At 32.1% G+C, this 14,521-nt stretch overlaps 1 protein-coding gene across 1 annotated transcript in view; it reads right to left on the bottom strand.

The window, feature by feature from the left end:
• Positions 1 to 1,797: 1,797 nt before the first annotated feature.
• The window catches only part of LRFN5 (leucine rich repeat and fibronectin type III domain containing 5), a 380,753-nt gene continuing 368,029 nt past the window's right edge, over positions 1,798 to 14,521 (bottom strand). The window contains exon 9 of the mRNA XM_074235998.1: positions 1,798 to 2,160. Coding sequence (XP_074092099.1) covers positions 2,143 to 2,160 — 18 coding nt within the window. The 3' untranslated portion in view covers positions 1,798 to 2,142. The remainder of the gene's footprint in view (positions 2,161 to 14,521) is intronic.

The following is a 14,521-nucleotide window of genomic DNA, read 5'->3' on the forward strand; positions in this document are numbered from 1 at the left end:
CTATATATGATGAAGTATGAAAGCTGAGGAGGAGAAACATAGCATGAGCTAGGTGATAAAGGAAGAAGAGTGACTCAGATAGAGGTCTTTTGATACTGCAAGGATTTTCATTGAATGGACTAAGTGATGGAAGTTGAGGGAGAATGTGGAAGTAGCAATGGGAAGCAAAGAATACTCTTTACTCCTAATTAAATAGATATTTATACATATGACTATTATATATATTATATATGTATATATAGTAACTCATATTTGTACATAAAAATATAAGAGGCAGCATGGCACTGTGAATAGAGATCTTCATTTGAAGCTGGGAAATCTGAGGGCACCATCTAGGATATGAGTCACAAAGAAAGTGATATGCTGCATTTAAAAGGCAAATTTAATCAATTCCCTTTCCCTATGATCATATGCCCAGTCACTTTGTCTAGCCCCTTTAAGTACCTATATTAAATTTTACCAAAAATTTCATTGGAGTGAATATTTCTCCAATGATCCTATGATATTGTTCACAATCCATTTATTCCTGCCCATCTACAAACTCTTGACCATGTCCTCCAAAATTTCACTTTAGAACCTCAAAACATGATTTTCTTAATATTGCAACAGTACTAGTAGAACATTTAAGCAAACTTGATTTATCTTTTGCTTCTCCTCATGACTAACCCATAATTATTTATACCTACATGCATACACACTAAGTGTGGATCATCTAGATATTTAGGAAACTTTTTCAAATTCATAGTCAATTCACCATCATGTTATTCCTGCACTTCAATTGACTTGATACTAAAAAATTAGAACAGCAAATATTAATATAGCTCAAAACTACTCAGATTCAGGGTCAGTTTGCTGGTGCACTGGATAGAGCATCAATCCTAGAGTCAGGAGGACCTGAGTTCAAATATGTCCTTAGACATATTAGCTGTATGACCCTGGGCAAGTCACTTAATCCCATTGCCTTGCTAAACACCCCTTCCCCCCAAAAAAATAACTGCTCAGATTCACAATGAACAAAAATTGAATTTCTGATAAGCCAAGTAAAAATTAAATTTTTTTAATATCTTAATCCACCCTAACCAAACTGACCAAGAAAAACATATTTAGTTGCTACAGTTTTTGAATTCCTAAAGATAAAATTAATTTAATTAATTTTTATTAGTACTAATGGATATCCTAATTCTCTCATTTTCTCTCTCATTCTTCCCCTTCTCTCTCTCCAGCTGTGTGTGTATAATACACACTCACACACATATATTCAAACATATGCACACATACTTACAGTTGTATATATATATATATATATGTGTGTGTGTGTGTGTGTGTGTGTGTGTGTGTGTGTGTGTGTATACATGTATGGATTTATGTTATTGTTACAACCCTTACTTTTTTTCTCTAATCATTAGGGTTCTCCCTTATGTTGATTGTTTTGAATAGAAATTTTAATTTCTACCAATGTATAATAATCTTAGCATGCCTACCTTGAGCATTCCTGAACTTTAACAATCTGAAGAGTTTTCCCTTTAAGTCTCTTTCCTGAGTGTGGTTGCTGTGAGACTACATCAATAGTAGTAGTAGTATTTCCTTACAGAACAGGCTTTATTTCAGTCACAGATGAAGTACTTTTATTTCTATGTAGTAATTTACACTTCAAATTGTGTCACTACAGTATATTAAAGTAAAATAATATTTTTCAATCTCATGATAGTTATTTTCACCAATTATATTTATATCAAGAGCTCTTTGATAAATCAATCAACATGTAAATTCTGTTAGAGTAAAATGTTTATTTGTTAAAGTGATATAAGTTGTTATCCAGGTTCTACAGTCTTTTAATTCATGGTTGGCAATGTATAACATGAATTAGTACAGAAATTGTTGCTAATGTAGACTTTTTGTATTTCTTTATTATTTTAAAAAACTAGGAGAACAGAAAAGACATTTGAGTTTAAATGGGGATCTATATAGTCTGATGGTGCCAATGTCTGTTGATGTCAGACTTCTTGCTTTTGGTTCAAATGGAAGCTTCTTCAAGGACATCAGTTGAATAACTGTTCATCTTTTGACTTGAAATCATTCTCTGTTTTATCCAGTAAAAATATCAATGACTTTTTTCAGGAGACAGAGGCGGGATGGTGTTCTTCATATTAGGTCCAGCTTCTAGAAAGAGAAAGTGGAGTGGGGAGAGGAATGGGGGAGAGTGAAAAAGAAAGAGATAAAGGGGGGTCAAGGGAGATTGGGAGAGGGAGAGAGAAGGAAGGAGAAGAAGAGAGAGGGACAAAGACATACAAATGAATACAAGAACAGAAAAAGAGGAGGGGAGAGAGAGAGAGCGAGAGAGAGAGAGAGAGAGAGAGAGAGAGAGAGAGAGAGAGAATGAGAGAGAAGGGTGGGATAGCTAATAAGATTGCTATGCTACTGTTTAATGAATCTACAATCCCCACATTGCAAGAAATTAAACTTATGTGTTTTATTATACCATCATCATATACTATAAATATCATAGTTCTTGTGTACTAAATATCATGATAATATATTATGAATTATTTATATATAAATATAAAGATATTAGAAAGTTATTTTTTTAAATCTTTCAAATAGGGGTGGCTAGGTGGCATAGTGGATAAAGCACCGGTCTTGGAGTCAGGAGTACCTGGGTTCAAATCCGGTCTCAGACACTTAATAATTGCCTAGCTGTGTGGCCTTGGGCAAGCCACTTAACCCCATTTGCCTTGCAAAAATCTAAAAAAAAAATCTTTCAAATGTTAAATCTATTCTCAATGTCAGTATTTTTATTAATGTCATTAATTCCAACACAAGTAAAAAGCCAACACTTTTCCAGCATTATTTTTAATGTTTTAAAAAAATTAAAAAGTTCATGTATTATAAATTGTAGTCTAGTCTTTTAAAGTTATTATTTCTAATACTGAGAAAATATAGACAATTATAGCTTCAGAAATAATGAATATGTTAGTACTTTAATTTGGACCAAAATTCTTACAATCAGTTACCTTAAATGAGACCAACATACTGATAGCCTATATGAAATTTATGTTCTTATAAATTCTACTAGGGATTTCTAAAAAATATTACAAGAAAAATTAGAAATTTAAAAAGTTGGCAACAAAATCATGTATTAACAACAATTGATACAACTATTTAAAAATTTCAAAAACAGCTCAAAATATTTTGGAAAACCTTAGAATAACTTAGTAGAAAGACTAAAAACTTTAAACTTTCACTCAACAGGAAATTTTTTTTCTGAAGTCTTGATAATTTTTTTTATAAATCCATTCGAAAAACTGAAGTCCCCCCCTTTATCCCTCACTCCAAAAGACAAACATCATTGAAATATTTAAAAATCTCCATTTTAAGATAATATTTGTTCTCAGTTACTTATATTTAGAGACTCAATTTTAAAAAACTTATAAGAGTTCAGGAGTAGTTTGACACTGGTAGGAAAAATATCTGTACCAAATACAAATTAAGAACTCTCCAATAATTTGAATTCTATGAAAAAAATTAAAAGTAATCACTATTGACCCATTAAATAGTGGGGGGGTTATAATTTTTACAGTTTTTAAGTGTCTAAAGAATAGTAATGGATGAAGTTAGTTCTTATATTTAAAAAAGCAAAAAAATTTCAAACACTATATTTGTGCACATTTTTATTATGATTTAAAAATACTAAGAAAAAATTAATTTCAAAATTACATAAAACATATAATCAAACCTCAATGCAACATTATTTAAGGTCCATGCCACAAGATAATGTTAGAGAATAAAATGTATAAGATATTTTTTCATTTTATATTTCCTTGTGATTCCCTCCTTCCCCTTTGAAGGGATGTAAAGTAGAACTGCTTTCAATAATTTTTGTTAGCAGTACATATTCAAAGCCTCCACAAATGTGTTTTTCCTCTAATATAGTCTATATTCCCTTATACATATCATCTACATTCCAGCAAAACTGCAATTCTTAGATTTTCCTAAACATCCCAAATGCTTGCCTACCTTTGTACCTTTGTGCATACATTCAGCACCTATGGGTAGAATACTCTTTGACCATTTCTACTTATAAAATTCTTATCCAAAAAAAAAATTCTGAGCCATTCTTTGATAACTTATTGAAATCTTGCTTCACCTGTGAAAATATTCCTGATCCCAAATGAAAATAGTTTCCTTCTCTGAACACTCAAGAAATTTTCTATTACAAATCATTCATATTCTAATTACTATTATAAGTATATATATATATATATATCTTTTATCTTCGATAAGATGTGAGTCCCTCAGCTCAAAGTCTTGCATACATAAAGCTGTAATAAACATTTGATAAATAGTTACAACACTGTGCCAGAAAAAAATGGAGTGACTAACACAGCTACTTTCATTTAATGAAAAATAAATGTTATAATTCTATTTCAATAGCAAGTTATTGGGACTGATTGCAAGTTACAAAGAATATTAGTTATCATATCTTTATATATATATATATAAGCATGTATATACACGTATATATCTTTGTATATAAACACACATATATGCTTGTATATATACATATATACATGTATGTGTATATGGATGTATATGGGTATATATATATATATCATATATCATATATCAAATGACAAAGAAACTGTTAGCTTTTAAAATCAAGTTAGAATAATTATCATTTAATCAAAATCAACCTTGAAGGAAATGGCATATTCCATATAATGCCATATTTCTTAGAGACATAAATGACATGCATCATAATAGCAAAAATATAATTAACTAGAATTCAGAAAGGAAATGGTCAGAAAACAAATTTAATATTAACAAGTACAGGTCCTACCCCAGTGAAATACAAAAAAAAAGACATTAGAAAATCAAAAAACACAAATTAAAAGTAAATCAAGATATAAATATGTCTTTGAAATGACAAAATGGAAATAGTGTCATAGATAGTATATCTAGACAATATTCTGGCAGATCGAGTGGTATATGAATAGAAAGTTGACAGTAGAGACAGGAAAACCTGTGTTTAAATTCTGCTTCTGATATCTTAACTATATACCATGGGAGCTAAAACAAAAAAAATGGCAGATTATCAGCACTGGGAGGAAATTTCCACAATGGAAGTTTCTATGACTTTTATCCTTCATACTTGAAGAAGCCCATGACAACAGGGAGATGATACCATCACAAGCATATGAATTGCATTTGAGTGAGGGGGTGCTATGCTAAGTCTCCTCCAGAGCCATCTGGACCCAGTAGCCAGATATGAAATCAAGATGACTAGAGATGGTCCTAGATGTGACACAGCTAGTAAATGGTGAGTGTCTGGGACTAGATTCAAACTCCTGTCCTCCTGACTCTATTTGCTCTATCCACTGCACCACCTAGCTTCCATGGGAGTTTCTATACTGGTGCAGTCAAAGGTCCAGAATACCATCCCTTTCCTATACTCCAAAATACATTTGTCAAAGTTATATAAATAGTTATTCAAGGGTCTATGATCTGTTAATTCCTGGTTGGCAATGTATAACATGAATTAGTACAGAACTGTTGCCAGTGCAGACTTGTATTTCTTTGTGGGTGAGAAAACCCTTCTTATTCAAAAGACAAATTCCTTATTCTATTGTGCAGAGATGAAAAGAAAGCAGTTTCCCTTATTTGGTATATTTCTCTGAAATTTGTTCTTCATTTCTTCCCTGTGAGAGGAAGGAATTAAATAAGGAAAACCTTTGTTCCTCTGGCAAGTGACTGTGCCCCAGCAAGGTATATTCCATTCTTTCCTCCCTTGTGATTTCCATCCATTCCTTTTCCACAATTCTAGCTAATGCTATATAAAATTTAATAACACCTGCTAATATTTATTTGTTATATGTATTATAGAAATAAAGAATCATAAAGTCTTTTAATAATTTATGCAGAAAGGTACAGCATACCTCCCTGGAGAAATAATAATAATGGTTGACCTTCATTCTCTAAGACCTTGAAATCAGGAAGATGATGCCATGACAAGCACATGAATTGGATTTCAGTAAGGGATTGCTGTGCTAAGTTACCAGTCTCACTTTCTCCTCCAGAGCTATTTGGGTCCATTGTCCAGATAGGAATCAGGATGCCTGGAGATGGCCCAGGATTTGAGGCAATCAGCAAGGTCACACAGATAGTAAATGTCTGAGGCTGGATTCGAACTCTTCTCCTGAATCCAAGGGCAATACTCTATCCACTGCACCCAGCTAGCTGAACCTCCTGAAGAAATATACTTTTCCTGGAAATTCCAAGGGAACATTCCTAAGGTATTTAGAAATCATCAAACTCTCTCACAACTCCTCTTTGTCTAGACATCACATCCCACTTCCTTCCTTTCTTCCCTAGATTTGGACAATATTGCCTCATCTGACAGCTCACAATGAGTGTAAATATAAGTGTTTCTGTTTTGGCAAAAAAAAAAAAAGCCTTGAGAACCTGTCCCTTCCAGATTGTGTGTTTATTTTTTTTGACTAGATAAAAGATACCATTCTTCGTCTCATTTCTTACCTATCCTTAATTACTGAATGGATATTGCCTCAGTCAAACTGAGACCTGGGAAAAATCTTAATTTAAAAAGGCCAAGGTCACCCACTACATCAGAACCATTTCCAGTCATCCTGATTCTTATCTAGCCACTGGACCCAGATGACTGTGGAGAAGAAAGTGAGATTGGTGACTTCACAGCCCCTCCCTCACTTACATCCAGTTCACTTGTAAATCCTGGCATCACATTTCTGATATTGTACAATAACAAGTAACATCTAAATAGTAAATAACATCTTACCAAAGAAATAAAATAATTAACTCACAAAAATGAAAAAATATTAGGAAGCAAGATATCTACAAAAAGACTAAGATTATTAAAATTCTTAAATGAAAAGATTGAGGGTGTCTTAATGACTTTCAAGTCAATGAAAATTCATTATGCATAATATGGAGAACAGATAGCCTACATTTACAATCAAGATAAACAAATATGGCAGGAATATTATCTAAAACGTGACAAAATTTTAAAATGGAGAATTCCCTAACAATAAATATGCTATTGAAAAAGACCTTGTTTAAAAAAAAAGTCAAACATTATCTCAGAACTACTTGGAAATTATGCTATATAAAAGCAAATTAAAGTGAAAATGACTTCCTCAGATCACATTCACACTAAGAATTGATTGTTTTTGTACTCTATAGCAAACTATATTTAAATAAGTATTTGATAGCATTTTGGAATCGTATGTTATTAGCTATAGTATATAGACTTATTAATATGTTAGAATTCCTGCATGTAGCACATTCTGGGGCTATAGATAGAAAAATTTAAGACAATTATTCACAGCACATTCTCTCTTCTTTATCTCGCCCCCCCACCCCGCCTCCCACTTTGGTCCATGGCTTTTCAGCTCATGTGTTAGCTAGGGGAAAAATGGTAAATAGAGATGATAGATAATGCAGATACTGGAAATGAATGTTCAGTTTATAAATTTTTCTCTTTACTTTTATTTTTCCTGTTGATCACCTTGGCTTGGCTTAGAGAACAGTCATAGTCTACCATGTATGGAAATTTCTGTGAAATCTGTTTAGCTTCTGCTCCATAAATTATTTCAGATATCATAGTTCCTTATTTCTATTATCCACATAGAACAAACTAATATTAACAGATGTCATTATATTTTATTTAGTACTAATATGAACAATGAGAAAGGAATGTATGGAGAGAGGGTTGTGTCTCCTTTGAGCACATCCAGTTGATGGAGGAATAAGGGCTTTCCTTATTTAATATCTTCCTCACAGGAAAGAAGTAAAGTACAAATTCCAAAGAAATATGCCCAATAAAGGAAACTGCTTTCTTCTTATCTCTGAACCACAGGAGAAGGAATGTTTTTTGGGTATAAAGGCTCATGTCATCTATCCTTGTCTACTAGATTTCATCTTCCCTGGTCACAGACACTTTCACCCTACATGAACTGCCTAGTTAGGCAATGGCTGCTGCTGCTGTAATTTAAAGGTAATATTAAAACTATCACCATTTGGCTCTCCTATGTCTTTCTCTCAGAACCTTCTGAACAATTTGTTAAATTCACTTAATTGTTAACTTCAGCAACCAGCTGAAATCTCAGAATGCTCCCTTCAGGGTGGTCCCTGAGCAGGTCTGTATTCTGACATATTATTATCACGATTTTAAAATTCAAACAAAAAATTCTCATTGAAATCATTTTTATTTGCTTTAGGACTTAGAGATTTGGTCAGCATGTTTTAAAATAAATGCTTAAAATATAGTTGGGCTATTTAACATGATAGGTTCATTTTAATATATATATTTTAAATCATAATTTATTTCAATTTTTATTTTCCCATTTGTTTATTCAATTTTTTGCTTATTTGATAATTAACCTTAGCATTATTAATTATTAATTTCTTTTCTATTTTAAATAGATCCAGTGAACTCTCAAATATATATATATATATATATATATATATACACATATATATATGTATGTATATATACCTCAAAAGCATATATACCTTTTTCCTTGTCCTAAGATACAAGAGGCTTCATTCCTAAAATTTCCACTTATACAAAATAATTTCATAATAGAGTAAAAGACTTTCAAATATCTTTTAGAAGGTTAAGGCAAAATATTTATTAGCTTTATTAGGTCAGTTATGATCAATTAGGTAAAAGCTAGCTAGAAACCTAATGGACTTAATCAGTGGATAATAGATTTTAAACTGGTAAGTAGCTTTAATGACATATATTTCTTTCATCCTTTATTTAACAAATCATTAAACTGATGTTAAAGAGAAGGAAAGTGATTTGTCCAAGGCCTTAAGCCAGGACTTGTTGAAACTAGGTTGAAACCAGATTCTAACTTTAGAGCTGTTGTTTTTCTTTACTATATTTCTTTCTCAACAAATATTCTAATAGATCAGTGACTAAGAGAAGCAAGAGGGCTGTAAAACAGCATTGTTATGACAAGTAGATAGGAGGCCTTAGATGAAAGAAGAGTATGTGGTGTGTAGGTGTGATATGCAAGAAATAAGCAACCTTCACACCTCATAGTAAGGATTACATCAAGAATCCCTCTAATACTAGAAATAAGTTGCATCTGTCTTCTAATTTTTAATGTATTCTTTTTAGTTCCTAGCAGAAAAGATTAAATAAACTCAGATTAAATAAGTACAACCTAGTCAAAGCCACTTATGAGTTGGAAGGTAATTTGTTGTCCACTGAGATTCATACCACTCAAATAAATCTCTACTATAATATACCCAAATAAGCCATCTCTGGAGGCAACCCATTCTAGTTCTGGATAGTTCTAATTATTAGGAAGTTTCTTCTAAGTGGTACAGTGGATAAACTCTGGATCTGTGGGAAGACCTGAGTTCAAATTCAGTCTCTGACACTTATCATAGGTAATTCATTTAACTTTGTTTAAACTCAATTTTCTCATCTGTAAAGTAAGGTGAAGGAGATAGCAAAACTCCAGAGTTGTATGTGACCGAAAAGTGAATGAACAAAAAACAAGCTCTCTTAATATCAAACCAAAATTACCTTGTGCACTTTCCACTGATTACAGCTGGTCTTTCCTTCTGGGGACAAATAAAACAAGTCTAATAACTTCAAAATGATAGATGTTCAAATAATTGGACACAGTTTTCATGCAACACTTGCCATTCCAAACCTAAAGTCTTCTCTTATCTAGGGCTAAAAAAAAAAATCTCCATTTTTATCTACCTCCTAATCTCAAATAACAGTCTTAATGTCCACTGCCATTATGGTTGTCTTCCTGTAGATCTTATCTCAATTATCAAAGTTTTTTTTTTCTTAAACTGTGGCTCAAAAATTGACTATAATAATCCAAATATGATCTGACCAGGACAGCTACAGAGTGATTATCATTTAGTAATTCTTGGAAGCCATAACTATTAATGGTGATAAAGTTCAAATTAGCCTTTTGTTGTGCTAAACCACAATATTGACTCATATTTACCTATTATTGAAGTACTTATTAGATTTCTCCAAAGGTTCATTAAGAATCTTTTGAATAGGGGCTGCTAGGTGATACAAAAAGGGTTGGCTAGGTGGCACAGTGAATAAAGCACTGGCCCTGGAGTCATGAGTACCTGGGTTCAAATCTGGTCTCAGACACTTAATAATTACCTAGCTGTGTGGCCTTAGGCAAGTCACTTAACCCCATTTGCCTTGCACAAAAAAAAAGGCTTCTGATTCTCTTATTTTTAGGGGCAGCTAGGTGGTGCAGTGGATAGAGCACTGACCCTGGAGTCAGGAATACCTGAGTTCAAATCCGACCTCAGACACTTAATAATTACCTAGCTGTGTGGCCTTTGGCAAGCCACTTAACCCCATTTGCCTTGCAAAAAAAAAAAAAAACTAAGAAAAAAGAAACAGCTCCTGGAATCAAGCAGACCTGAGCTCAAATTCAACCTCAGGCACTTAATACTTACTTAGCTATGTGAACTTGGTCAAGTTACTTAACCCCATTGTCTTGCAAAAACAAACTCTCCCCTCCAAAAAATAATATTTTGAATAATTAATGTTTACCTTTCCATTCTAGCTTTGAAAATTTAATCACCATGTTATCTATATCTTTATTCAAATTACAGATGAAAATGTTATTCAGGAAAAGGTCAAATATCTAATAGTGGAACATTCCACTGGAAATCTCCCAAACTCCTAACGACTACTCTTTATCCATGTCCATTCTAACAACAAGTATCCATCATCTATTCCATATATCTTCAGTTTTTAAAAAGAGCATTTTGAGATACTTTATCAAAAGCTTTCTTAAAACCTAGATAAAGTATATCTACAGCATTCTCATAGTTTTGTAACTCTGTCAAAGATTAAATTCTATTAACCCTGTCAAGATTAGTGTTGCATAGAATATTCTTAATTGACATAAGACTGGGTTTTGTAATCATTGCTTCATTTTTTAGATAGTTACAAGTTATTTCATTAATGTTCCCTCCTAGAATTTCTCTAGAATTCCTAGAACTTCACTGGTCTAATTTGTAAACCCTTTTCTGTTTTCTTCTTTGAATCTTGGAATGACATTTGTCTGTTTTCAACAAAATTTCAGTTATTGACAATGACTCAGCAATTACATATTCAATTTATTTGAGCACCCAAGGACATAGTTCCCATAGGTCTTAAATTGGCAACCGGATCCTATCATTTTCATCTTGACTTAATGAGCCCAAATGAGATTTCATATTTTCCCCTATTGATGTGTTTTTATTATATTTATCCTAATACTTCAATCCTTTAAGGATTTTTTAGTATTTGATTGTTAGTTTATCATCCCAGTTTTGTGTCACCTGAGAATTTACTCATGTCGTTGAGTAAAATGTTTATTTATAGTTTGTTAGCCATTTTGTTCTATTATGTTCAGTGCAAAAATGGTGAAAAAAGACAATGGAAAAGAGAAAAAAACAAATTTTGAACTAGCACTGTTTCTTGTTATCAGTTATTATCATGCTATTTGTCACAAATAACAATCTTATCCCTAGGCTCATTGACCCTCTTCAATATAAAATTCTTTTTATCCTGTCTTATTCTGAGCTTGAACACTCCTGACTAGTTTTAAAAAACTGTTAATAAATACCATAAATTTTGCCTTAATCATATATATATATATATATATATATATTTAAAAATAAAATTTAGTTATCTTGTGTATCCACCTGTCTCTTCAGAAACTTGGGTTTTTTGTCCTCTTTGGGATTTGATCCTATTGCATAGTCAGAATTTTAATTCAGAAAACTTTCTAATCCTTCTGGACAAACTTGGCATGGAGAATCTTAGTCCATGGGTTCCTAATTACCTTTTCTCTGAACCTTTGATATCTACTTTCCACACACACACACACCACACACACACACACACACACACACACACACACACACACATATACATATATATATATGTATATATATATATATAATTCATATCAGAATGTGCCCCACAGTGTCCAAGGTTCCCATAATTTCTATACCCAATTTCTATCTATCAGATACTTTATAGAATTTTTCCTTGTTGGTTGAAGAATGAAAACTTTGTTATTAGCAGAAAGCACTTCAATAGATGTGTGGATAATTCAAGTTTCTCATTATTACTATAACAATCCTCAACATCTAGATTGTTACCTCTTAAACTTCTTATATATTTTTTCCTTCAAACTATTATTCTGTAGAATATATTAAAGACAGAATTACTTTCTCTTCTTTTTCCATTGACCTACACCCAAATGGTTTGGTTATTTCCTCACTTTGATTCTTATCTTTCTGCATTATATGCATATTTTTCCAATATAGAATGTAACTTCATTCCACTGCATTTTATTAGTACAATTTTCTTTTGATTATGTTAAATCCATACAGAGCCACATGCCAGTTTAGGTTTTATCACAGGAAGTCTCAATAATACCATGAGGTCATAGCTTGCTTCTTGAGTTAGGGCTTCTAGTTCCTCTTGCTTGTTGTATTCATTTCGGAGATTTGTGTATAGAAATTTAAGACCATGGTCTTTATTACTGGTGTATTTCTTTGACTTTTTTAAATCTGTGAACTTCAAGGTTGTCAGCTACTATTGCTACTCTCTCAGATATCTAACATCATGGATATTTAGGTTATTTCCCCCCTCATTCCTCCTTTTCGGTTTTAAAATTCCTTTGATAAATGTAAATGACACCAGGTACTCTTCATTAGGTGCTCTCTATTCCTGGTCAGAAGTCATTTCTTTATTTTAAGTCTTAGTCCAGAATATATATATATATATATATATATATATATATATATATATATGTATATATATATATACATATATATATGTATATATGTATATATGTATATATATACGTATATGTATATATACATATGTATGTATGAATGTGGGCATGTGTATATATGTATTTATTATACATATATATATATATATATATATATATATGCATATAGCATTTCATGCCTTGAGTGACCAGCAGTGATAAAAACAAAACCTGTATCCCAAAAGTCTTAATTTTTTACAACAAATTTCATAATATTTGGAAATACTTTATTGGTTGTTTCATTTATGACTCACCATAAGTCTTACAAAATGGAAAGATTCTTTTATGACTTATGTATATGGCCTAGGAAGACAACTTTTTCAATTTTTGGTATTCCTAAGAAGTTACTCAACAACCACTACTACTCTTCATTTCATCTCTGAAAATTTTCTCATCATCAGATAGCATCTGTGGCTCTATTTTATCAATTATTGTTTAGAAAAGACTTTGGGGCTTTTTTTTTCTCAGAGCAGCCAGTTCCCCTCCCTTAAGAGTCTCATTTTCCCACTTTATTTCCATATGTCATTTATTTCTCTTCTCCCTTCTTTGTATAGCATTCTTCCAACCTATCCTTCAAACAATGTTGTTTTCTGATACTTCATTTTTTTCTGTTATTAGAGTCCTGTTTTGTAGTTGTTACTGTTGTTTAGCCATATTTAGGAACATCCCTAATAACTTACAGTGGAGAGACCTTTTTTGAATTTCTTTTTTTTTTCTTCTAGGAAAAAAAAATTAGCTTAGGCATGCCAGACATCTGACAAACTCAAAAATCGAAAACACACACACACACACACACACACACACACACACACACACAAACATCCCAAAACACAATTCAAGTCACTGTAAAATTTGTCCAGTTTTCCATAACGATTGAGAGTTTTTTTGTGTTAAATCGTTAAGACTTTTATAGCCACCACATTGTCCTTCCTTTCTTTAATGCTGATAGTTCCAGAGTATCAATAATCCATATTCCTTCCTTTTTTTGTTTCAAGCTCTTAGTTGTTCCATCAATCTTCCTCCACCCTCAACTAATACATCTACCAATTTGTTTTATCCATTTATTCTACTTACCTTTTTTTACTTACCTTGACTGACCTTAAATATTTCCTTAAATACTTCTTGATTCCTTCTCTTCTTTTACTGACCCCTTTTAAAATCCTCCTTGATTCTCCCTTTATCCCACTCTGAACCTTCAAACTTCTGTCACAGAAGTTGGATGTAAATTCTGAATCTGGAAATTGTTGTCCTTCAAATATTCCTCAATTTTTCCCAAATTTCTCTGCTTTAAATTCAATTTCTTCTTTACTCACAAGTTCAAACCCCTCTAAATCATCAAAATGTTTCACTTTTTATGCAGCTTTAGTTTTTTCCATGTCTAATTTTTCTTTCAACAATATTTTACCATGGAAACCAGAAATGAGTTCAATGAGTTCTTAAAAATAAAAAAGGATCAAAGATATAGGCTTCAAAGAATCAGGGTAAGTAAGATTTAAAAGCCATGGTATGAAATAGATAAGAAACTGAACTTTACACTCGACTTTCAATATTGGAGTTATCCATAAAGTGTAAGTCTAATGAGAAAGGAAGCAGTTCCAAATACATTTCAAGGATAGTCCAAGCCTTAGAGAAGTGACATAAGGATAGAAACT

Source organism: Macrotis lagotis, chromosome 4 (genome assembly GCF_037893015.1).
Source record: "Macrotis lagotis isolate mMagLag1 chromosome 4, bilby.v1.9.chrom.fasta, whole genome shotgun sequence".
Taxonomy (NCBI): Eukaryota; Metazoa; Chordata; class Mammalia; order Peramelemorphia; family Peramelidae; genus Macrotis; species Macrotis lagotis.